Genomic DNA, 24670 nt, shown 5'->3' with positions numbered 1-24670 from the left:
AGTCCCCAAAAGAATCTCCCTCGCCTCGTTCATGAGCGAGTTCCCAATGCCGTGCTGTGGACCCCGCGTCGTCCTTTCCTTACCTTGCGGTCGAAGAAAATTATATGGGGACGTGGGTCTGGGGCCCGCGAACCGGGACTCGGCACCCCTTGGGACCGCGTTGGGAAAAGGAGGAGGGCGAGATCGGGCGAAGCAACCTCGGCTAATTCGCCGATGGATTAACGAGCGCCCCCACCACGCTCCCCGCCGTCTCGATCTATATATACTCTCCACTTCACTTCGAGTTTGAGTTGGGGGAGAGGGAGCGATTGCGAGCCGGGATAAATCTTTGATTCGTTGGTTGCTCGATCGATCGATCTCGACGATGTACTGATACGATTCGCTGCTGAACCCTTACCGGTGAGTAATCTTCCTCCCTCCATGCTAATCTCTTGATATTTGCTTCTTGTTATCCATCCGAATCGTTTTAGGTCGGCGGCACGGGGCATGGGTTCTAGGGAAGAGTTTTCTCTCTTAGGAGGATAAAGGCGTGTAGGGTTTCCATTATAATGGTAGGATCCATGAAGATGGGGGCTCTTCTTTCGGTTCTTTGGCTGTGTTAGTTTTGAACGGCATTTTCTTGCTGCGAGATTCTTGATCAGTTGAAGATTAGGTTCTTGAACGGCATTTTCTTGCTGCAAGATTCTTGATCAGTCGAGGATTAGGTTCCATTATACCTGTCAATGTCGGCTTATAAATGTATTATACACAGTACTGAATTGCCCCTTTTTAGATTTCTTAAAATAAACAACATGATAGATGCTAACTATGAGAGTTGGCCAATTGTGCACCCCATTGGATTCTAAAAGAGGTCCTAAAACCAATTTAATTGACCTTTAGAAAACTGAAGCTACGTCGAACACAAGTTTTAAATCTTAATTGAGATGTTAACTGATTACGTTTGGATGATTACTTAACATGAATGATCTAATCCGATGCATTGAATGATTGAACTCAAGATACATCCCTTTAAGACTGTAAAGATACAACAGTGTTGAGTTCCATTCAGCAGAGCTTTGATATTCTGTAAGCTTGTTCACAGGAAAAGTATTATTTGGCATCTTCCAGATCTTGTCTGAATTGAGCTTACGGACTACATATGCTATCCTCTGTTGCTGCCAATATCTTAATATTATGATAATTTTCATAACTAGCCTGTCTGGATCTTGCAGTGTATCTGTCGGTCAATCATCAATGGAATATTATAACTCTTCATCAATTTCCAGTGATAGACTTGGTGTGCTTGGGCTCTGTCTCAGAGACATCCTTGCTGAGATTAAACCAGAAGATAGTGATCGAATTAAACGGTTGAATGCAATTAATCAATTTTCAGATTATCTTAGAACTGTGCAAAGCTTGAGGGGTAATTTTTCTTGGTCAGTTGCTTTTATTTTTTTTTTCTTGTGCCAATGTAGTTGTTGTACTATCTTTTGACCTTTTCTCCACTGTAATTATAAAATGATATGGTGTAAAGCAATTACAATGATCTTCATGATTTAAATATACTGCTGGCGAAAATGCATCATGGTTTCTTCCAGTTATTGTGATTCTTAAGAGTTTGGAAGTTTATACTCATCATAATAAGAGAACCATATGGATGTTGCATTTTCACCGATGATGCTGCATTAGAAAAATGGGGTCAAGCATGTCAGATGTGAAGTTAGTTTGTGAGTGGGATTTCCTCGATTCTTGACCATATTTAAGAAATTATGATTCATTTGGCTGACACTAACATGTTCACTGGAATAATTGAATACCATGAGATGCTTGAACTTAAAGAGTACGAGTGTGAATTTTAATCTCAATCAGGTCTCAAATTAAGTAGTGCACATTAAGTAGAAGTGTAGGACAAATCAAGTTCTCTCACATTGTGGACACTGTTAACATGTGGTGCATCTAGGATCTGAAAATTTAAAATTGATGTGAACATATTTTTTTACTTCTGTTTTTTGTACTCCAATAAAGTCTAGGTTGTAGTGGTCCTATTTTACATCTACTGCATTGAATTTGTTGAACTATTTTGTTGCATTAGATCCACTCTTTTTTTTTTCTTGATATTTGTTGGTTTTCTTTTTAAAAAAACCTTAACTTGCTAGTTGAATCTCATCATACTTAGTCTCAGTTTTAAGTTTGAGACCATGACAAAATACGTGGCAATACAAAGTTGTATCTTTTAAGATTGAAAAAACGAAACTGACAAAGACGCCTTCATAAACAGCAATTTTCTTTTGAATTTGCCAATTCATAAGCCACTTCTCTCCCATTTATCTTGAAGAAGTAAATTTCAATGTTTTATGTGCATATGTATGTGGGTTATGAAATTTATAGCCTTATTTATACAGATTAATAATGAAAATGAAAAATCAAATGGTTTAGAAAATATATTGTTATATGGATTAGTGGATAGCTTCCATCTCTCTGATGCATTACTTACAATACATAATTATCATGCATTAGTTGATTCGATAGATGAAGAGAGGCATTTTTTTTCTATAAAAGCTTCTATCATAAACAGTGTTATAACTCTGATCTTCATGCACCTGTTTTTTTGAAGTATGAATCTCTAGAAGTTGGATGAGATAGTGCAGATGTGGTTTTATTTATTATCTTTTTCAAGAATACAAGTACATAAACCATACACATATCACTAGTATGTCACATTTTTCTTATGTTTCCAGTTGCACTTAAAAGCACCTGATTGCATTTGTAGGTGCTGTAGTAAGGCCATTTGGATCTTTTGTTTCTAATCTTTACACCAAATGGGGTGACCTAGATGTCTCTGTCCAACTTGATAATGGCTTGGGGGATTCTGCAAGCAAAACTGTTAAAAGGAATTTGCTCAGGGACATAATGAGAGCATTGCGAAGATATGGTAAGCAACTGTTCTTTTCTTAAAACTATAATTTTTTTCATCCTTGTCTAACTCCTCTCTCCGTGTATGGCTTCTGTGTGTGCCCTACTTTTCTGCAACCTCCCTGTCTTCTTTAACCAATTTATATATAATTTTTCATTTTTCATTAAACAAAATGTTATATCATTTATACTATTGAGTGTTCCAATTATTTATAAATCAATTAATCTCAACATTTCAGTTCCTACTCGACTTCAGTTATTTTCCTTGAAGCATACTGGTAAGTGTGTTCTTTGCATCACTGAGGCACGTGCTTCATCTCATGAGTAGACTAATAGAGATGTTAGTGTCTTATTGTGCCTTGAGCCTTCGGACACCTTTGGTTGTAGACTTTTCAGAATGCTTATCCTTGCAAAAACTTCATCACCGGTAGCGTCGTTGAATTTGATTATATGATACTGTTAGATAGTATAATAGGTTTTCAAACAACTAAAAGCGTCATAGTCCTACTTAGTTCTGCTGCTAGTACGTGGCATCATCAAAGGTGCTTGAATGAGATATTGCACTTTCGTTTCTTTTACAGGTGTTGCTCGTTACATTCATTTCATTCCTAATGCGAGAGTCCCTCTGCTTATATTTGAAGGCAACTACCACAATATTTCTTTTGATGTCTCCATTGATAACCATCTTGGTATAATGAAGTCGAAGATCCTCCTCTGGATTTCTCAAATGGATGAGCGGTTCCGTGACATGGTTTTATTGGTCTGGCTTAGGGTTTCATGGAACAATTACTTTCTGTAGTTTCATCTTGGATTGTTAATTTAATTCCCTTTTTCAGACGAAGGAATGGGCCAAAGCACAAAACATTAATGATCCCAAGTCTGGAACTTTGAATTCATACTCACTATGTTTGATGGTTATCTTCCACTTTCAGGTAGAACCTTGACCTTGTGATCCTTTCTGTCCTTTGCTTCAGACAGCAGCAGCTACTATTTAGCTGTTGATTTGAGACGATTAGAAATTTTGGATGCCCACAAAATTTTCTGCTTTTTATTCTTTTCTTTTGTTTTCAGACTTGCGAACCTCCAATTTTACCTCCGCTCAAGGAAATATATGGAGGAAACATTTCCGATGATATCACAGGTACAGATCATCTAGTCCTGATTTATGCGACAGCATGTGTTATTTTCTGACCATGTTCGCATGTGTCTGACTTGCATACCAGCATACATAGATTTGTGGTGTGTTTTGTGATTGTGACCATGGCACAGACATGCATATATAGGTTTACAAGCTAGCATACACAAAATGAGATCAGGTTGCTTACATGAATGATAAGTTGTTTGCACATGTCTGTTTAATGCAGGATGGAGTTCCATTTCTGAGAGGCACATCGAGGATGTATGTGCTGCGAACATAGAAATGTTTCGGTCCCGAAATTTCAGGCGGAGAAACCAAAGCTCTCTTGCTCAACTTGTGGTGTCTTTTTTTGATAAGGTATTCCCATTCACCTACACTTGCACAACATTTAGTAATCAATATGACAAGCCAGGAACCAGGCATTATTAGCTGAGAGCTTCCTTTAAGCTACATCAGTCTGGACAGGAACTACCAGCATCATTTATTACCTTCTCACGAGGCATTAAAACTTTCTAATAAAGATTTAATCATATCTTTATGCAGTTCTCTGAAGTCGAAACCGTAGCTTCAGAATATGCCATCTGCACACATACGGGTAGATGGGAAAGAATCGACAGCAACCTGGGATGGGTCAGAACATCACGTAGCATGCTTGTAAGATTGTCCTGCACCAAAAAAGAGATTACTAGCCATATTTCTATGTGTTTGTGTTGACACACATCACGAACTCTTTTCCCAGTCTTTACTGACTATATTGTTTTGGATGTCAATGAACACCTTTCGTTACAGATTGAAGACCCCTTCGAGCGACCAGAGAATGCAGCTAGAACTGTTGGCCCGAGTGAACTACGTGTAGTATCGAACGCATTCACGGATGCATACAATAAGCTTTCTTCTAGTTCCGTGCTCGCTAATCGCAACTCCTTGATCTCCAGTTTAACCAGGCCTCTCGTTAGTTCACAGCTTGGAGTGCGCTCAAGGGTGCATTATAATACTACCGGGACCGCAGCAATCGATTCTGTTGTCCTAGACCGGTTTGAGAATGTGATGAGACTGGATAGGCAATCTCACGCCTCGACTTCTGCTGCGACAGTCTCACGGCGAGCTAACGAGAATAATACCCTACGTTGGTGACCGCAACATCTTAACTTCTCTTATCTGGGGCTTGCAATTAGTGACTGGCTTTAACTTTTAATTGGAATATGGTTGTTGCCAAACCTGGGAACAAGTTGTATTTCAGAACTAGGATCTTTGTGGTTTTAGCTTTAATTTTATGATTTTGAGCTGGGCGGAAATCCTCTCTTTTCTCGTGGACATCTATAAAAAAGAGTATGATGTATATAAATCTTTTTCAGTTACGTACGATTCTATTAAAATGTTCAAAAGAGTAGGATGAATTATCAAAAACCAAAAAGAGGCATTCATTACACAGAACACATCAATTTTAAAGGTTTTCATGACATTACTTTTATCCAAATATATTTTAATTCCCTGAACCGATAAAAAAAAAACCCACCTAAGAGTAAAAGGCAAAAAAAGAAAAAAGAAAAAAGATGCACTAACCACATCCTTAAGCTAGTATTCAAATTAAAAAAATAAAAAAAAAGAATCACTTTCGAGAGAGAATCCAGGAATTTAAAAAATGAATAGGATCTACCATGGAAACCTGATAGAGCATGAGCATTTCGAAATGCTGCTCATACATACAAATACTATGATCAAGGTTCCCACAAACCTAGGTAAAAGTGGATACTAGAAGAATGTAATTTAAAGATCACCATTGGTAATTTACCAGTGTAAAACGAAGAGAAGTTTATCAAAAATAAGTTCCCAAACTCCCAATATTTTCAAACAAACGACATAGTAGTCACCGTAACCTTTTTCATGCTGTAAACTCAGCAAAGTACTCTGGCTTCTGTAGAAACAATAAGAACAACCAAAGATGCACTTCTCAAACTAACAATTATTATAAATGACCACAAACCTTTCCAATGCCATGTCGGATGCAAAACCTCATTAAAACTTAAACCAATCAAGCCTGCTTACCAATTCCATTGGACATGTTGTAAACCCCACGTCCCTGTTCATCAAAGAGAACATCAGTTTAGTTGTACCGACGATAAATAACTAGGAAAAAATAAGTTTAGAAAAAAAAAAAAGAGCCACGGACAATGAGGGCCAAGCAAGAGCCTGCCAGTGCTAGAGGGATTGCGACAGACGTTATTTTATCGAAACGTCCTTTCAAATACGTATGCCTATGAACGTGCTGAAAATATTGCTGATGCTTCAGAAGCCTCTCCCTGGGCACGAATGGTAGTTCCGTCATCCTGCATAAGCAAAAGATAATAAAATGAACACAGAATTCTGATCTCAAATGTTTGGTGTAATCATAACGTCTAGAGGCGTGTAAATCCCATGACAGGTGCAGAAGCTCAAAAACAAAACATTATTCTAAGTAGGATTCCACATCACCGTTGTTACCAACAGGACTTCACACATAACCATCATACACTACACATGGCATAAAGATACGATAAACTTGTTGCATGGATGCTAAATAAATTTATAGTCTCCAAATCAAATTTGAAGGAGAGCTGTCTGTACATCCTCAACGACAGCCTTTTTGTTCTATATTTAATAGAACAAATCACCTAAATTCTTATGGTATAAATCCGAAGAGAAAATGCTAAATGATTTGGCAAAAACTTAATGTTCCCTTTGAAAGGATAAACGGATATTACGTATCAGCATCCTGTTTTTTTTTTTTTTTTTTTGAACATACAAAAGCTATGGTAGGACTTGACTGAAACAACATTAAAGCTCAATGATCCAATTGGAAAACATTGATACTTGAAGACTGAATGAAATTAGACTCCATTGACTAGGGATTACAACTACAATTTATGTACTACAAAGAGAACAAAATGAAGACAGGCCACGATTCCTAATACCTACAGACAATATATATTCAAGGGATAATATTCATGATTTCTTAAATATGACAGCATATTACGTTGATATGTAACCAAAACAATATGCATACGACAGATTGTGCTTGTGATAGCATTTTTTTTGGTAGAATCAAACGTAAAGCTTTGAGGAATTTGACAAAGTTCTCCATTACAAGAAAACCATTAAACCATCTGGATTAAGCAAGATTCTTGAGAATCCGTATACGATCGTGATGCCAAAGTTCAAGATCCCTTTGACGGCGAAAAGAGATCTCCCGCATAAAAAACGACCACAGATCAAAACGATGAACGACAAATAAAACGAATACATAAACCAAGCCATGGAAACAAGATGCCTCCCATCACAGATCCGCTCCGTTAGATAGTCATACACGGATCAGGGGAAGGCTGCGCACGCGAGGAGAAGGAAGAAAGAAAGAATAGAGGCTCAGACGATCGATCGGACATTAGGGCAAAGGCCGATCGGCCGATCGGCTTCTCGTTGTGGCGGAAGAACTCAAATCCAATGATCGAAAAGCAGCATCGGAGGAAAAGAAGGGTTTACCTTTGAATTCAAGAAAGAGGAGGCAATGAGGGCGAAAAGGAGCCGAACGCTCACGCGATGATTCCATATATTATAGAGCCGGTGTCAGAAAGTATCATCTGCACCGTTCATACAATGTAAAAACCATCCTGACCGTCCACTACCTCCGCTCTTTGCTCGATAAGTATATTATTAAAATATAGAATACTCGATATGTATATTATTTTAAATACTTAAAAATTCTTATTATCATAATATATACTATTAAATAATATATTAATGTTAAATAGTTTTTAAAACCGATTTGCTCCAAAAGTTTTATTTTTTTCGAAAAATATTGTTTTTAAATTCGAGTTAATAACTTTTTAAATGATGAGATTATCCTTCATTTTCATCCCATAATCTCGATTTTACTTATTCATCTGTATCCTCTCTTCCATTCACTTTTACTATCACTCTTATTTGTCACTATCATAGACATGATGATCCGTCATCGTTTATAGGTCTTTTCTTTAAGGGAGTCGACGTACTTTGAAAAAAATCATCAAATCATCCTCGCTCAATAACATAGCCACCATAGTTAACCCCAACCCCAACTACGATCGATAGAAAGTCATTTGCACTAAGTTCAAGCATAAGCGCTAATCATTCATCGATCTCGATCATTATTGTTTAGATGGCCTCCCCCACCCCACTGATAAACGTCACATCTTCGACTCTCTTGGGCTAATGTGCAATGATGCACTATAGAATTTACGATAAACAATATATGAGAGGCAAAGGTGGTGGGAATAGAAAAATGATAGAAACGACAAATGACGGGTAAAGATAGACATATAGCGTAATCTAGAAGTACTCTCATCTTTTAGAAAATAAAGGATGCCCTATTAATGAAATGGTAATATCATATTTTAGATGATAATCTCATCTTAAAAAATATATTTTTTTAAAATAATTTGTCCCGCTTTATTAATGAAAGGATAGAAATTTTTGAATGAATAGATAATAAACTGTCGAAAAACGGACAGCTCTTGTTAAATTTCACTGTTCAAAAAAATTAATGTTATTACCAATATCAGTGAAAATAAAATATAATCTTACTTTATTGAAGTAAAATTGAATCAACTAAAGAACAAACAAAATACATCATACAAAAGGTAAAAATCATAATTTATGTATCTTTTTATGGGCGAAGCAATATACTATATATTCAAGCGGTTGGTAGACATAATCTGCTAACACAATGGTGAAGGATTTGAAGACCCAACAAAGCAGAAATCTAATTTGGCAGCATAATATGGAATTCATATATCTTAAAGTAAATTGGGTCATTTCCTAATAACATAATTTTCCAGAATTTTTATAATCCCTCCTTATTTCACCCCTTTTTATTCAATATCTGTATAATTATCACCTTCTCTTTAATTGATTTACACCATATTAATTATAGTTGACAAATAAAATTTCATATAGATCAAAAAGTTTTTATCGATTTCAAAACAAAATTGAGGCCATATGGATAAATCATTTTCATAAGTCGTAGATAAAGTATAATAATAATTAACATCGTTGTTGCTTGAATACCGTTGAGTCAAAACGATTTGGTCTTGACCTAATAATGTGAGGTCATCCAAAGAATTATTGTGATGGTCTTACGAGTTAGTTGGTGGGCATCGAGGTGTCCGAGGTGACTTTTGAGGATACGAAATGGTCTCAAGATTGAGCTGAGGTGGATTTCGATCTTCTCGACGAGAAGGTTAGTATTAAGAAAAGTTTTTCGATCCAATCCCTTTGATGCTCAAATTAGTTCTTTATAGATTATATGAGATGTTAATGGTTTGTAGAGAGAGAGGTCCACAACCCTTGGACAAGCATAGGGGGTCAACTTTTATATATGGGTGGTCGAGAGGACCGTCATAATATCATTCCTTTAGTGTTTTGCTCACGAGAGTGACACATCAAAACAATCTCTTATAAACTATTGTCCATGAAGATTGACCGAGGAATAAGCCTGAATAACCATCCGAGAGCTCACTGTCCAAGAAGGTCCATAGGATCAATCCGAATAACTTTTATAGCAACCAACCGCCCAATTTATCTGATCAGAATATTTTCTATCAAATCGACAAAATCAATGACTACATCATAATTGTTTAATTATTCGTATAAATGACATGTCTCGTTCGAAAACAACGTCCGATCGTTATCCCCGTTGGCCTCTCATCTACGCTTCTTCTGGAAGCTTCCAATCCCAACCCCAACGCACTCCAAGCTAATTGCGTAACGGCACAACGAACCCCTCCGCCGTCCCGTCGGGCTCGCCACGTGTCCAATTTGTGGCCATTATTGCGGTATCGCGTTGGGGCGTGGGACGAAGCAGCGGCCGACACGGCATCATTTCTCCATGCGTGGGGCCCGTGAGGTTCCAGAAGCGTCCCGGGAATTCCTGGTCCTGAACGACGCCGTGCATCCGGCGGAGCGTCTTCTTGCCACGTGTCAGGGCCCCACCACAAAAGACGTCCTACGTAGACCGCCTCGCGCTGCAGGAATGGATACGGGCCGCATTGGGGATCGCCGACTGCTTTTATGACATTTGGTGGCGTTTAGTCGTTCTGTGGTAGCAGATAGCAGCAGTTCGAGAGCGAGGTCGAAGTCGCAATCAAGATCGAGGGAAAAGGAACTATTGATCGATAGATTGGGAGAGGGCGGTGATATGAACGGTAGGGAGGCGGGAGGAGGAGGGAAGGAGATGGAGGAGGACAGGAAGGAGGTCAGGGGAGCGGCGGCAGATGATGAGATGGTGAAGGAGGGGGAGGGAAGGGCGAAGGAGAAGTCGGTGCTGATGTGGGGCTACCTTCCGGGAGTGTCGCCGCATAGATCGCCGCTTCTTTACCCTGTTGCCGTCCGAATGCCGGATTCAGCCACCGGAGACCGGTGGATGGATGTCAGCGGCGGCGGATGCGGTTTCGCCATGGCCATTTCTGGTGTGTACCTCTTCTTCCACTCTCCTTTCCCCCGATCTCTTCTCTCTGGCTTTGTTTAACAAACCTTGTCGTCTTGTTTTTCCTATTCGCTTTTCCTTCCTAATGTTTTGGATGATAAATTTATTTTTGGGGGTCCTCTGTGTAACACTCCAAGCTTAGTTAGAGATTGAAAGTGGAAGATTTGTATTAACTTATATAGGCTTAATGAATCTACTATTATTAGTTTAGTAAGTATTTTAGGCCTGTGGTTCGGACTCAACGAGTTAATGAGTCAGTTATCTATCTATCACGTTAGATCTGATAAATGATATTAGAGCGATTTAGTATTGGATAATATTAATCTTCGTCAAGAACGTCAAGTCCTCGAGTCACTGATCTGATTGACCACAAGAAGAATAACAGAGCTGAAAATGCATTTCCAATTTCATATTGTTAAAAATCCGTTTTGAAATTTGTTGCTGCTTTTCTTGTCAGTCCAAAGAGCTTGTCTATAATAGCCTTGTTGCTGAACCTTGTGGTTATGCTTGAGAAATATGTTTGAACATTTCTTCTCTTAGAATTGAATGTTGATCAACTAATGACTTGACTCGTGCTGTGTTCTTTCTTGTATCAGAGTCAGGCAAGCTCTTTACATGGGGTTCAACAGATGACATGGGCCAAAGCTATGTTACTTCAGGAAAACATGAGGTCGTCATGCTTTATTCTTAATTTTTTTTTTTTCACCGTATGGATCTTCTGAAGTGATGAACCTCTCGTTTTGCATTTACCAGGAGACACCGGAGGTATTTCACCTTCCAACCGAGGTGCCCATTGTCAAGGCAGCTGCAGGATGGGCTCACTGTGTAGCAGTCACAGGTGCCATACCTATTTAAACTTTTTGTTGATATTGGGTAGCACATCTTACTTGTTAAGAAAGAGAAAATACCTGTGGGAAATCGAGATCTGTAGGTTTAATCTCTTAACAAAGATAGCTATCGTTGAGCCTTTTGGAAACTCAAATTTTATTTTCCTAGGCCAGCTAATGGAGAAGTCTATACATGGGGATGGAAAGAGTGTGTGCCAACTGGGAGGATTGTCAAAGAACAGTCTTACTCTGGAGGAACCTCAGAAAAAGAAGAAAGGCATAGTGGATCATTGAGTGATCAAGGTGATTAATAATTTTCTTGCCTATGAGAGAATTTATAATAAGAATTGGCAATCTTCTTTAATTTAAGATTCATTTGGATCTGTATCTCTGGCTTTTCCGTCGCAGTGAGCCCTAGGTTGCAGGGCTCAAGAATTGGTGGAGTTGTTTCAGAATTTGATACTGGATGTGGTGAGAAGAATAGTAAGCGGAGAAGGCTATCTTCAGCTAAAGTGGAACAAGAAAACAAATCATCTAGTGAAGAAACTCTTTCAGCTCTTCCATGTCTTGTAACTCTTGACACAGGAGTCCGTATCGCGAGTGTGGCTGCTGGTGGACGCCATACACTGGCATTGTCTGGTACGCCCATTTCCTTTACTGCCAGGTTATGCAACTACATATCTCATCTACACTCTTACGTGGTTCACATTGCTTATAATATTTTCTATTTTTTTTATTCTCATTAGATAGGTTTCTTAATTGAGGAAAAACAAATGATAATGCATTATATTTTTCTCTAAGTTTCAGATGTAGGCCAGGTCTGGGGTTGGGGATATGGAGGGGAAGGGCAACTTGGTTTAGGATCTCGTATCCGGAATGTGTCTTCTCCTCATCCGATACCTTGTGTAGAGTCAGCTTCTTTTAGTAGAGACCAACCATCAGCAGCTACCCAAGGAAAACAAAGTCTAGATGGACAGGCTTATAAATGCATGGGAAGCTGTGTAAAGGCCATTGCTTGTGGAGGTCGTCACAGTGCTGCAGTTACAGGTCATAATTATTCACTAGAGTTTTGCACTTATTTTTTTGACAGTAAGTGCTATTCTTGTCTTACTTGACTAGTGATTTTTAAATTGATGGTATTTAGACATCACATTCGCTCATGTAAATGCATGGATCTATGTGTGTGGTATGTAAGTATATGTAAATCTGTGTACATGTTGTCGTTGTCTATCTTGTCTTCGTACCTTTAAGTTTCTAGGTGAAAAAAAAAGGTGGAAGACATCAGACCATAGCTATTACATTTACGTTAATATATACTTTCGACATACAAGCAGCAACTAAAAATATGCTGCTAGATGTTGCAATAAGTATAATTAGTATTAAGCATATGCTCATATAAAATAAAAACAGGGTAAGTTGTATTTGGAATAAAAGTTCCGATGTAAGCTAAGAACACTAACACATATGAATGTGGATAGATTTTTGAAAATTGCAACAAATTACAAGTCTATGAATTAGATAGTTTGTAATTCATGTCATATTTAGCTTAATGTTCAAGAATTTCGAGGAAACTGGATAAATTCAATAGTATGACAAAGGTATGAAAACATCATAAGATGTCACAATATGAGTGGACAATAGCTAGTAGGCATTTGATCTGTTCATTGTCACACGTGTTGATTTATTATTATTGGTTCTCAGCTTCATTTTTTAATTATGTTGTGCTGGCAGATACAGGAGCTCTACTTACTTTTGGTTGGGGACTCTATGGACAGGTTAGCCTCCTCTTTATTCCCTTTTCTGGTAATTTGATAATTTATTTGATGACATTACATTTTTCTGCATGATTATTAATTTTTCCTGGAACTCTCTCAGCAATAGATTGTAGTTATAATAACATCTGTATATCCATTGTGGATCCATGTTATTTACCCATGGCCATGTCCATCTGCAGCAGCAGTTGATTTCTCTTTAAAACTTCTCTTCCATGCTTGGTTTTAGATTGTACTAATACTGAAAACTTGAGTTAAAAGGTTTCATGAAAGTCAAGATTTGGTTTTCTCATTCATTTCGGAAATGGTAAAGCGATGGATCATGCTACCTTTAAATTTTATAATGAGTCAGCAAAGGTATTCAAAGACATGGAAGGAATTGCTGGTTTGGAATATATTACATTCTAATTCGGGTACCTTGCTCTTCAATCTGAATTATTTTTGTATGAACTTGTTCTCAAGTATTAACCGTTCTCCAGGATTAACATGTAGGCATTGTAGAAAAGATGGAGAAAAAGCAAACTGTAATGTCGAAGATGAGATCCACTGTAACATGGGAAATTGCCTTTTTTTAATCTCTCGACTGTGGATTTCCTTTGCAGCATATAAGGAAAGAATAAACTGATGCTTTTTTTTCTTCCTTTTCCTTCTTATATGCCATTTCTAATCAGTGTGGACAAGGAAGTACGAATGACCAGCTGAGCCCAAAATGTGTATCATCTCTATTGGGTATTAAGATACATGAAGTTGCTGCTGGCCTGTGGCATACCATCTGCACGTCTGTTGATGGTGGTGTGTTTTCCTTTGGTGGGAATCAATTTGGGCAGCTAGGAACTGGTTCTGATCAAGCTGAGGTATAGTCTCCATATGATGCAATCACAAACTATTCATGTTTTTTGCATAACAATGATTGCAATGTCATGGCTGCCTGGTGCAACGTGCCAATAGCTATTTCACAAATCCTTTGCATTTCAAGTTTAAAATGTTTACGAGTGAAGAGAGAGAGAGAGACCGTACACTAAGAAACAACTAAAAGAGAGATAAAAAGGAAAACTGTGATCTCTTAATAACCGCAAGTAGGTTGTTGTGGCACAGAATCTGGTTTATTTTTCTTGCCAAATGTTAAATGTAGATGGAAGTTTAATTTAACAACAAACTCATGTTATTTTCCTATGTTCCTCTCAGAAAATGAAATATGCATCATTCATCAAAGACCCAATCATGCCCCATGTCACACAGAACTTGAAGTCTCTGTGTTTGATATATTCTTTTTCTGGAAAAATAGAATTCAATGCTTACTAGATAACAGGACGGGAAATGCAGTAAAGGACCAAAAAAAAAGGAGGTGGGGGGGGGGGGGGGTGGGGGTGGTTTCAGGAACTCAATATTTGTATTCAATATTTTCATGCAGGGAATAGGCCAAATCAAAATCCTTTTATGACTGAAATCTTGAATAGTATATGTTTTTGCATGCATGATTCTATATGTAAGAAAATTGATGAATGTGCTGTGACTCTTAACCTCAATTAGGCAAGCTAAGGTCTTGTGTTGTAGCCATGTGAATGATGAAATAGGGACAAATTACTTCTTTTATAGATTCACCTCACTGGACTTCTCCCTTGTATATAATCAATCGTATGACTCATTGGAGCAATTAGGATACACCTGGCACAAGACATCCATTATCATTATAAGAGTTAATTTCATGATGGAGTATTATCTGTACTATCTTATTATAGCAACTTGATACTGGTGCCTAAATTTCTTGTGGTGACAGACTCTTCCCAAGCTATTGGATGCTCCATGTCTGGAAAACAAGAGCGCTAAACGGGTCTCTTGTGGAGCACGTCATACTGCCGTGATGACAGGTAATTACTTTCGAGCCTATATGATCATTCTACTTTGTTTAGCTTCTAGAATATGCTTATACCTGCAAAATTTTGAAACCAAAGCCATGGTGTCAACTGCTACCTGTAAGGATATATGTTCATATGTTCCTTTTCCTTAGGTAAGGTAAATGGGTGATTACTGTCAGACATATTTGCATATGTTAAAGAATTTCAATGCTGCAGCCCGTACCCCAATTTCTTTTTGCAAATGTATCTGCCAGAATAAGTTTTCATAGTTAAAGCAAAACGTTGCATGCAGGGCACCCCACTTGTAGAATGAGTGGTGATTTCTGCTTCTGCAGTAACATTATTGTTTCTTTGATAGAGCTATAAGCTTATGGATTTCTATTATAATTTTGTCGTATTTTCCTTGATCCATAAAACAAATTAAATCACTAGACACACTGCTGGAAGCAGCTCCAACAGTTGTTACTTTGCCTAACTAGTACAACATTCCTAGAACATTTTATTGCGAGCATAGATACTACTACCTGTGGTGTTGCAGGAGATGGACAAGTATTTTGCTGGGGATGGAACAAATATGGTCAGGTATCATCTCTTAGCAAATTTAAGATCTGCTTCAACTTCAGTTCTAGGTTTAGATTTACCAATATGTCTTTTGTATGGACAGCTTGGTTTAGGAGACGCAACCGACAGAAACATTCCCTCTTTGGTTCCGATCAACAACTATCAACCTAAAAATGTATCTTGCGGTTGGTGGCATACATTGGTTCTATCGGAATCTCCAACGTGAAGCTCTACTGTTCCAAAAACACTTATCACAATTTTGTAAGGTTCATTAGGTTTTCAACTTATTATATGTATAAATATGTACATACCAGTCGACGGCAGCCACTGTGTCACATATTTAGGCATACGGTTGGTAGCATGTAAGCAGCAAAACCAGTCATTTAGCTTTCTGCCTCTTACTAAACTATGTTGTACAGTAATAATGGTTTGATCAAAGTTGCTGTTAAAAGATGCTGTCATGACATTTGGCCCAAATTGTGGCTTTTCCTATTTTCTTACCACGGAAAAGCCATATGTTTTCTGACATTATTAACTTCATATCTGTAATGGTTTTTGGTCATAATTGCTGCTTTGTACCTTCTTTAAACCTAACTTTCAAACTCTTGATGTTTAGTCAAGTCTCTCTTTCTCTTTGTTTATATAAAAAAAATTATATAAAAATATTGATTGTCATCTCTTTGATTCACCAAGTCAAATTCTATATTTGTTTTTAGTAGTGCTTGTGCTAAGTTTCCAACCTCTCTCTTCTCTGTCTTTTCATTCCTTTTGTTTTCTTGGCAGATGTAATTTAAGATGGATTCGGATCGGACAAACAAGTTTTATGTGATGCATATGATGTCAACAGAATCAATCATTATCAGAAAGCTAAACCCCAACTGCTCCCTTTTTGACGCTTCCACGGATCAGGCATGCAGTGGCGCGTCATCCTGGAGTTCCTCCTAATCCCACCCCCTCCCCCAACGACGGAGAGTTCTCCAGTGTAGAAAGAATCTTTTGATGCAACACTGTGTCGATAGATAAGATCAAATCAAACACTGCTGCATTTGCAGTGGCAATTCTTATCATTTTCAATCTTTTAATTTTTTATTTTTTCTTGTTGACTAAGAAATGCCAGTTGGTTGCTTGCATCACAAGTACTTGTACTATCTTATCTTGATCACATCAGCAAGGTTATTAGAGAATTCAGCTGAGTTACCCGTTTACATCAAAGTATCCATCCACATCACCCTTAACCACCAGAGCACTCAGGTTTGTGTGAATCAACCACTTGCCATGGATTCTCTTCACCTTTCCTCCCATCTCTATCCTTCTTTGATGCTTCATCTCATACTGTCAGAAATAAATAATCTGCTTTACATCACATAACACAAAAGATGAGAAACACATCTTTTCGTTCCATCTTCCCAAACAGTCCTCTTGTACTTCTTTTTGCTTGCTGATGTGATTAAAACGAGGACAGATGTTCTCCTTCACCCGATCACAAGCTGTACACCATTTAAGTTGGGGTGACATATCTCCAACCTTGCACTCATTTGCAGCCAAGGGGGTGTCATGGTGTGCAATTGCATCCAACATGAAACCCTAAAATATTTGACATGTGAACTCATGTGTGTTATATTAATGCAGTTTAGTCTTGCATTGTTGAAACATGATTCATTGAAACCAAGTGGTGGCATGGAGTTCTCAAAATTGCCACACATAAATGAAAAAGCCAATTCCAATTTCCAGATGGTTAGATAAGACTGGCTGTCATAAAACTTAGGATACATTTCAACAATGCTTTCAGTGTCAATTCAAGATGTGACACAATGGTTTCAAGCTATGGAGAGAGCTGCCCAATTTAGAGTAACACATTAATTTCCCATTTCTGAGAGGTAAAATCCTGCACAAAATCTTAAACACCATCTGAAAGGAACATGTCACCAAAACATAGCAAACTGCACATCTATTGGGGTCATCTGATGATAATTATGTTGGAAAGAGGATGAGGACTCCAACCTAACCCTGGAAGTATATCCATTAAAATTGGCAAGATGTTCATAGAAGCAACTGCGCAGGATGGACCAAAGACCAATCCTTCAACTTTATGCTCCTCCAAAAGACCAAATTGGTATTGCATCGAGAAGAAGTTGCCGTTCCTGACCATTTGCTGCAGCTTTCTCATACAATCTTTCTACCTCTGTCTATTTAAGCCAACCCCTTCCTACTTTGGTTTCTCTTCAGGAGAAGCACAAGCTTCTTTGCTCTTATCCTCCCCTCACCCCCCTACTGTTCGACCAAAAGTGTACTTTCTTCTTCTCTCACGATGGAAGGCCTCATTCCCTTCGTGTACAGAGCCATACTGCACTACGCCCATGGCGAGGAAGCTCCTTCGAGGAATTCATGGCTCGACGAGTCACCCTCAGCTTCTTACATGAGATTGCCTGGTGACTCCGGCAGGCTTCGTTCCCCGGAGATCCACCTCCTTTCGTCCTCGCCCCCGGCGGCCGCGCCCGCTTCAGCTACGACGCAGTCGCTCACGCGGCGGTCCGCCTCGCCCCGAGTGGCTTAAGGGATCACGAAGGTGATCGAGTCCAACACCGTGGCTTTCTTGGCTCGACTGGAAGAAGGTCAACGCATGTTGATTGCCCTCCTGTTTGTTCCTGCTGCTACGAGTAGTAAGTATTACCACAGCATGTGAATGATTGTTGTGGCAAGCTCTTTCTCTCTATCTCTCTCCTTTGTGTTGGAATAAGGCATGAATCTCCCAAGGAGTCAACACCATCAATCAATGGTAACTGTAAAGATCTTGAGAAGGAACAGTAGTGTTAATTCTTGTAAATATTAGGTGGTTGGGTCGTGAGGATCTTCCTTCTGATGTTCTAAAGTGAACAGAGAAATTATAGTATTTGGTCCAGTTTTCATGAATTTGCCTTTTCTTCTTCTTCTTCTTGTTGTTGTTGCTCAGAACCAAAAGTCAAAATGTTTATGATGGATTTCATAGGTTCCATTGACCTGTGACAATTCTATTTGAACATTCAAAGAAAGATGATTAATGCTAGAGGATGAAGATACCTGTGGTAGGTTCACAAGACTAGTAAAGATATGCTTAATGAAGTAATATTAGGAACAATAAAATGCATGCATATTTAAATAGATGTAGTTGAGTATGCTGAAGCTCAATGTTAATCATTAACATGAGAGGAGTTTTGGTGGTTAAAATGTCAAAATTTTGAGAAATATGTAGTGAATGAAAAGGTCACAATCTTACAAACCCAATCAATAATCTTGTGATTTCTGTCTTAGTGTGTTTAGAGACCATATTATTCCACAGAATCCTTTGGATTCCTGTGAGAGAAACTGCATTTTTTTCTTGTATTAGTTCTCATAGAGCAAATTTGTGCTTAAAGCAGCAAATCAAGTTTTATATGTATCGGTATCGGTATCTATCGGTATCGATGAGAGTCTAATTTGTGGGTACTTTAAGATAATCAGATTAAGAATAAGCACCTCTCCATAGTTCTGAAAGCTAAATGCATCACTTTGTTCATTTTTCCAAATGGATCAGATCAGAGTCTAATCTGTGGGTACTTTGAGATTAATCAGAACATCTCCACAGTTCTGAGAGCTGAATACAGCACTTTATTCATTCTTCCAAATGGATTAGATCAGAGTCTAATAAGCACATCTCCATAGTTCTGAGAGCTGAATCCAGCACTTTGTTCATTCTTCCAAATGGATCAGATCAGAATCTAATATGTGGGTCCTTTGAGATTAATCAGACCAAGAAGAGCTGAATGCAACACTTTTTATTTATTCTTCCAAATAGATCAAATTAGAGTCTAATATGTGAATACTTCTAAGATTAATCAAACCAAGAATAAGCACATCTCTACAGTTCTGAGAGCTGAATGCAGCACTTTATTCATTCTTTCAAATGGATCAGATTAGACTCTAATCCATGGGTACTTTAAGATTAATCAAACTAAGAACAAGCACATCAGTCAGTTCACTCTTCACCACCAGTGTTATGTACAGTACAAGCACTCAGTCTGTTTACCACTTGCATCAATGTGGTCATGAGGTTCTTTTTTTTGGTGTTTGATAAGAATCCCTACTGCACTGCTAATTCTTTTCATCTTTTGGTTGTATCAATTGCATTATATATATGTAATCACAAACATTAATTGAACAGAAACAGGCAAATACATTCTATCATGCTTTCTGTCTTTTGATTACTTCCTCCAAACTCCTACCCAAAACACATTTTGTCTTCATGTTTTAAGGCCCAAAGAATGAATGTCTCACTATTATCATTGTGTGATGAAATTATTGGTCTCACATGAATGATGAAGAGAGTGTTAGTGTGAGCATCTCCTGCACAAATAATTTTACATAGAGACCACCATATAGTGAGTGGTACACAATTATTTCTGCAAACATTATGGATTGCAGGAGGAGCCTCCATCACAAAGAGACCTTTGTGTGAGCATCCTATTTCAAGCCATAATATTTATTCTATATGATCATAACAATTAAGATACATCTTCACATCTTTTTATTTAAGAAATGCCAGCTGGATATGAAATTACTATGCTATACTATTGAGCAAGTCATGCAAAGCATGAGGAGTAATATTTACATGGAAATTGGTGATGCAAATGGCTGTAAAAAGGTCAACGCTGACCTCTAACTTTAGATCAAGCAATATTAGTAGACCCCTTGGAATCTCTAGAAAAGCTTTGAAAACTTCTCTGATCTCTCTTGACACAGTCATTACATGATGATCGATGGCCATGTGATTTGGCCTTTGAAAGCCTCGTCATTAGATGATTGCCATGTGATTAGGCCTTTGGAAGCCTCGGTAATGCGTTTTTCTATTGCATACAGTCCAAGAATGACAGCCTATCTCCAGTTGAAGGTTGGTGAAGGTGAAACTTTGACTTGTTCATCCCTTTTCCTCATATTAAAGAGTTCATTTGATCTCCTAATATAGAAGAAGATTACATTAAAGAGTTTAGTGTTTAATTCCAATTTTTTTTCCTCATATTTTTTTTATAATTATTTCTTATTGTCATTCAATCCGTATTCGAATGCCTCTTATAAATTTTCAAGTATTTTTTCCTCTATTAATCAGTTTTTCTTTTCGTATAATTAATACTTGTATAAAGTCAAAGGTAGACTGATTCCTTGTTAGTAGTTATGGAATAAGAACGATTTGAAGTTTCTATTCGTATTATAAAATTTATTATTATTATTATTATTATTATTATTTTTAAAAAAATAAAAAAAATATTAAATAGCATATAAGATGTTATATATAATATTTAAAAACATATAAAATGAGATTTCAAGCCTTTAATTTTATGAAAATAAAATGATACAATGTGCCACGTGGGAAACTATCTGCCACTGAGTTAGCTAAAATAATTATCATGTCTAATATACCTATATTTCAGCAAAATGAAAAAGGGCACAAAAGGGATTATATATTTTTCCTATTTAAGGAAAAGAAAAAAAAAGGGGGTAAAAGCTTAATTCCGGCGGGTGCTATAAAAGGGAAGGGGTGGTAATGGTTGCGGTCGTGTCTCGGCCCTTCGCTTCGCATCGTCTGTCGAGGCCCTTTGTCTTCTCCCTTCGATTTCTCGATAGGGAGAGGAGGGAGAGCGGAATAGTGGTCGGTTCTTTGTCGCCGAGATCTGCGCCCTGCTGCCGGAACTCCAACCAAGATCTCTTTTTGGTGAGATGTCTCCCCTCTTCTTTTGTGGGATCGCGTTTGTTTTGCTTTTCTTTAAGCTGGATCTTGGTTCCGATCCCGCGCGTTCTCGATCTTCTGCTTGGTTGGGTCGCAAATCGAGATTAGGGTTCTCGATGCCGAGGTGGACGTGAAATGCGCGGAAACTTTTTAGGTTGGAGGAACCGTCGTGCTTTAGGTTGACATCTTTGTGCTGCGGTTCGATTTCGGGTTTTGGCAGTTGGTGGGGTGTTTATGTCGTTCGATTTAGTAGTTTTGGCGAGAAGAATCGATTTGGAAATGATAACCTGATTATATTGAGGTTGCTTACTTTTGCATCCTTGTATGTGCTCTTGTTACTCTTTTATTTCTGGGATGATCTACAGAAAAGTTTTCTGCTTGGCGTAAAATTTGGAAGTTCTTGGCCGGATCTCGTTGAATTATCTTGTTCTCTGAAATTGTTTTTCTTTTTCCAATATTTCTGACTGCTTCTTCGTCTGGTTGCTCTCTTGTTAAGCACAAATTTTCATAATTAATGTATTTAATGAGTCAAGATTGCAAGCTTGAACTTTGCTGTGTTCATCTTGGTGGAGCTTGTCACGATTACACCAGATCCGAAGTTTAAATCGAGCAACTTGACAAAAGGGCTTCTGATAAGGCAACCTACCTATTAGTGACAACTGGGCTTTGCATTTATTCTTAAAGCTTACACTACAAGTACAAGGATATGATCAAATAAGTCAGCTTCCCTGTTGATGAACCCAGCCTGTGCTTTATAGCTAGAATCTACAGTTCCATCTTTGGAGCCAGCTGGAACGTACCAACAATTTGCTTCTCAATGATACCATTTTTGTTCCTTAGTTGTTTGATTTGTTGCTTGTTGAGAGTCTTAAGACAATGTGATCTCATCTGTAGCAATTGAAAATTTTTTTGCCCATAATACTGACACCTTTCTGCAGTTTGAAGGTTCTGTAATCCTTCATTAAAAACTGGTCTTTCTTATCATACAGTTGTCAGAATAGAGTTGCATCAAGGAACATTTCTCCTTGTGCACGGCAGGATAATAACTAGGAATACTGTGGTTTGCTTCTTATATTTGGTTAGCTGTACATTCTTGAGATCTTTGATCTGATCAACAGGGAAATAGAGGAAGCTATAAACCATGAAGGCGCTCATTCTTGTCGGAGGATTTGGCACTCGCCTCCGACCTTTGACTCTCAGTTTCCCAAAGCCGCTTGTAGATTTTGCTAACAAACCGATGATCCTCCATCAGGTATGTGCTTTCTGCAATGTTGCTGCTTAAAGAAACAGGGAAACAGAATCAGTTTTAATGTTAATTGGCCTGATCACTTGATTAACTTCAGCATTTTGTTTTAAGTTCCCAAATGGCATATTTGTTACCCAAAGAAAAAAGGGAAACTTTTCCACAACTACTACACATCTCAATGTTGGAAATCAGTAGCCTAAGCTGACCGACGCATTTGGTCAATTATGACTATTTTGCTTTTGGTTCTATTTTATTAATTTAATGATTGTCACTTGAGATATTGCATTTGCCTTTTCAAAGTTGAGATTTTAATGGTACTTAGTCAATTAGGTGTATATCTTCATAGCCAAACCTTTCTTTTGATTGCTTTTTTTCTTTCCCGGCTTACGTGAAAAAAAAGTTATATTTGCATCCAGTATATTAAAAGAATAAAATTGGTTTTTCCTATTAATTTCATGTGGATTCAATAACATTCTTGTAAAGTGCTGCTTCTCCATCAGAAATCATTTATGAAACTCTTGCTTGTTGGAATCAGTGTGTTGTTAGGTGTCTGTTCATGACATTTTGATTAATTAATTTCTTCAACCAATAGTCTGTGACACTTTTGGTCAGATTGAAGCTCTGAAGGATGTTGGAGTGACTGAAGTCATTTTGGCCATTAATTATCGTCCGGAGGTACAAGATAAAGTCATCCATCTCTTTCCATCAGCCTTTTTAGTCTCTGCATTCACATTTTACAGCTTTTTTTTTTCAGGTTATGATTAATTTCTTGAAGGATTTTGAGGATAAGCTTGGAATTAAAATTACCTGCTCGCAAGAGACTGAACCACTAGGAACGGCTGGTCCCCTGGCTTTAGCCAGAGACAAGCTAGTGGATGGTTCCGGGGAGCCCTTCTTTGTCCTTAACAGTGATGTCATAAGTGAATACCCATTTGCTGAACTAATTCAGTTCCACAAATCCCATGGTGGGGAGGCAACGATAATGGTGACCAAGGTATATTGCTCGTCACTCGTTCATTTACCCATTACGTGCAACCTGAACTTTTTTTATATCTGATAGGTCGACGAGCCATCAAAATATGGTGTTGTTGTTATGGATGAAGAAACTGGAAGGGTTGATAGATTCGTGGAGAAGCCAAAAATATTTGTAGGCAACAAGATCAATGCTGGGATTTACTTGTTGAATCCATCTGTCTTAGACCATATTGAGCTGAGACCAACCTCGATCGAGAAGGAAGTCTTCCCAAAAATTTCTGCAGGCCAGAAGCTCTATGCCATGGTCCTACCAGGTTTCTGGATGGACGTTGGACAGCCAAAGGACTACATTACGGGACTGCGGCTCTATTTGGACTCTCTAAGGAAGAAAGCACCATCTAGGTTAGCTGCTGGCCCACATATCGTTGGGAACGTATTGGTGCATGAGAATGCCGTGATAGGGGAAGGATGCCTCATTGGACCAGATGTCGCCATTGGTCCTGGCTGTGTGATCGAGTCTGGAGTTAGGCTGTCAAGGTGCACGGTGATGCGGGGAGTTCGCATCAAGAAGCACTCGTGCGTCTCCAGCAGCATCATTGGGTGGCACTCCACGGTGGGGCAGTGGGCACGTATCGAAAATATGACCATCCTTGGGGAAGATGTGCATGTTTCCGATGAGGTATACAGCAACGGAGGCGTTGTTCTCCCACATAAGGAGATTAAATCAAGCATATTGAAGCCTGAGATAGTCATGTGAGAAGAATAAATTGCAATGGAGGATGGTTCGTCACAGCCATGGATGTTGCGTGTGCCTGTTTTTATTTCCTAGTCCCTGCAAGTGTAGTAGCCATTAGCTTTGCGTCAGGCTGCTAGTTTATCGGTGCTTCTTCTTTTCGGTGTTATACCTGTAGATACAAGCTTGTCTCCGGTACAAGACAAACTTTGTAATTTTCTGTAAGCTTGTTGGATGCGTCTTTTTCGTTTTTCTTGCTCATTCAGCTCTACTTTTGTAATGAACCATGCAAAGGATAACGATAAAGCTATTTTCTGTCATAAGCTATCTATCAAATCGGTTGTTGTGGCAAGTTGAATTGTTAGCTGAGTGAACAAAGTGGAACATCATGTTTTTGATTCACAAGCGGCAGTTAATATGAGTTGAATGGAGGAATT

At 38.3% G+C, this 24670-nt stretch overlaps 4 protein-coding genes across 14 annotated transcripts; 3 read left to right on the top strand and 1 right to left on the bottom strand.

The window, feature by feature from the left end:
• Nucleotides 1–141: 141 nt before the first annotated feature.
• On the top strand, nt 142–5325 carry LOC135581592 (protein HESO1-like). Of its 2 annotated transcripts, XM_065189413.1 has the most exons (9): nt 146–399; nt 1212–1402; nt 2750–2911; nt 3474–3652; nt 3729–3824; nt 3964–4033; nt 4257–4387; nt 4574–4684; nt 4820–5325. In XM_065189413.1, the coding sequence occupies exons 2-9, from the start codon at nt 1234–1236 to the stop codon at nt 5162–5164; spliced, it is 1263 nt and encodes a 420-aa protein (XP_065045485.1). In that variant the 5' UTR covers nt 146–399; nt 1212–1233; the 3' UTR covers nt 5165–5325. The 2 variants fall into 2 exon arrangements, with proteins under 2 accessions (XP_065045486.1, XP_065045485.1); XM_065189414.1 differs by lacking the exon at nt 1212–1402 and having other exon boundaries at nt 142–399.
• A 468-nt stretch (nt 5326–5793) lies between these two features.
• On the bottom strand, nt 5794–7674 carry LOC135581591 (uncharacterized). Of its 3 annotated transcripts, none has more exons than XM_065189415.1 (3): nt 7547–7674; nt 6201–6357; nt 5794–6110 (listed from the first exon to the last, which is right to left on the bottom strand). In XM_065189415.1, exons 2-3 carry the CDS (start codon nt 6354–6356, stop codon nt 6063–6065), a joined length of 204 nt encoding a protein of 67 aa, XP_065045487.1. In that variant the 5' UTR covers nt 6357; nt 7547–7674; the 3' UTR covers nt 5794–6062. The 3 variants fall into 3 exon arrangements, with proteins under 3 accessions (XP_065045487.1, XP_009407505.1, XP_065045488.1); XM_009409230.3 differs by lacking the exon at nt 7547–7674 and adding an exon at nt 7448–7525; XM_065189416.1 differs by lacking the exon at nt 7547–7674 and adding an exon at nt 7374–7513.
• Nucleotides 7675–10111: 2437 nt separating this feature from the next.
• On the top strand, nt 10112–16645 carry LOC135677273 (ultraviolet-B receptor UVR8-like). 7 transcript variants are annotated; one of them, XM_065189406.1, is made up of 12 exons: nt 10113–10509; nt 11123–11196; nt 11280–11364; nt 11528–11656; nt 11762–11992; nt 12155–12400; nt 13085–13128; nt 13797–13979; nt 14903–14993; nt 15475–15563; nt 15646–15803; nt 16326–16645. In XM_065189406.1, exons 1-11 carry the CDS (start codon nt 10239–10241, stop codon nt 15766–15768), a joined length of 1566 nt encoding a protein of 521 aa, XP_065045478.1. In that variant the 5' UTR covers nt 10113–10238; the 3' UTR covers nt 15769–15803; nt 16326–16645. The 7 variants fall into 7 exon arrangements, with proteins under 7 accessions (XP_065045484.1, XP_065045478.1, XP_065045482.1 ...); XM_065189405.1 differs by lacking the exon at nt 16326–16645 and having other exon boundaries at nt 10116–10509; nt 15646–16003; XM_065189407.1 differs by lacking the exon at nt 16326–16645 and having other exon boundaries at nt 10123–10509; nt 12161–12400; nt 15646–16003.
• Nucleotides 16646–17596: 951 nt separating this feature from the next.
• LOC103990176 (probable mannose-1-phosphate guanylyltransferase 3) lies at nt 17597–24585 on the top strand. Of its 2 annotated transcripts, none has more exons than XM_065189403.1 (5): nt 17597–18202; nt 22398–22531; nt 23138–23200; nt 23280–23519; nt 23586–24585. In XM_065189403.1, exons 2-5 carry the CDS (start codon nt 22421–22423, stop codon nt 24255–24257), a joined length of 1086 nt encoding a protein of 361 aa, XP_065045475.1. In that variant the 5' UTR covers nt 17597–18202; nt 22398–22420; the 3' UTR covers nt 24258–24585. The 2 variants fall into 2 exon arrangements, with proteins under 2 accessions (XP_065045475.1, XP_009407514.1); XM_009409239.3 differs by lacking the exon at nt 17597–18202 and adding an exon at nt 21047–21264.
• The last annotated feature ends 85 nt before the right edge of the window (nt 24586–24670 follow it).

Source organism: Musa acuminata, chromosome BXJ1-6 (genome assembly GCF_036884655.1).
Source record: "Musa acuminata AAA Group cultivar baxijiao chromosome BXJ1-6, Cavendish_Baxijiao_AAA, whole genome shotgun sequence".
Classification (NCBI taxonomy): domain Eukaryota; kingdom Viridiplantae; phylum Streptophyta; class Magnoliopsida; order Zingiberales; family Musaceae; genus Musa; species Musa acuminata.
The sequence above is the reverse complement of the archived record's forward strand: the minus strand, read 5'-3'. Positions and strand labels throughout refer to the sequence as shown.

Excerpts from the sequence above, each read along its gene's own strand:
- LOC135581591 (XM_009409230.3), bottom strand. Across the intron at positions 6,111-6,200 it reads GCTCTTGCTTGGCCCTCATT|GGACGTGGGGTTTACAACAT; the intron begins GTCCGTGGCTCT and ends TTTGATGAACAG.
- LOC135581592 (XM_065189413.1), top strand. The coding sequence starts at position 1,234 with ATGGAATATTATAACTCTTCATCAATTTCCAGTGATAGACTTGGTGTG. Across the intron at positions 2,912-3,473 it reads GAGAGCATTGCGAAGATATG|GTGTTGCTCGTTACATTCAT; the intron begins GTAAGCAACTGT and ends TTTCTTTTACAG. Across the intron at positions 4,388-4,573 it reads TGGTGTCTTTTTTTGATAAG|TTCTCTGAAGTCGAAACCGT; the intron begins GTATTCCCATTC and ends ATCTTTATGCAG.
- LOC135677273 (XM_065189406.1), top strand. The coding sequence starts at position 10,239 with ATGAACGGTAGGGAGGCGGGAGGAGGAGGGAAGGAGATGGAGGAGGAC. Across the intron at positions 10,510-11,122 it reads TTTCGCCATGGCCATTTCTG|AGTCAGGCAAGCTCTTTACA; the intron begins GTGTGTACCTCT and ends TTCTTGTATCAG. Across the intron at positions 11,365-11,527 it reads TCACTGTGTAGCAGTCACAG|CTAATGGAGAAGTCTATACA; the intron begins GTGCCATACCTA and ends TTCCTAGGCCAG.
- LOC103990176 (XM_065189403.1), top strand. The coding sequence starts at position 22,421 with ATGAAGGCGCTCATTCTTGTCGGAGGATTTGGCACTCGCCTCCGACCT. Across the intron at positions 22,532-23,137 it reads AACCGATGATCCTCCATCAG|ATTGAAGCTCTGAAGGATGT; the intron begins GTATGTGCTTTC and ends ACTTTTGGTCAG. Across the intron at positions 23,201-23,279 it reads CCATTAATTATCGTCCGGAG|GTTATGATTAATTTCTTGAA; the intron begins GTACAAGATAAA and ends TTTTTTTTTCAG.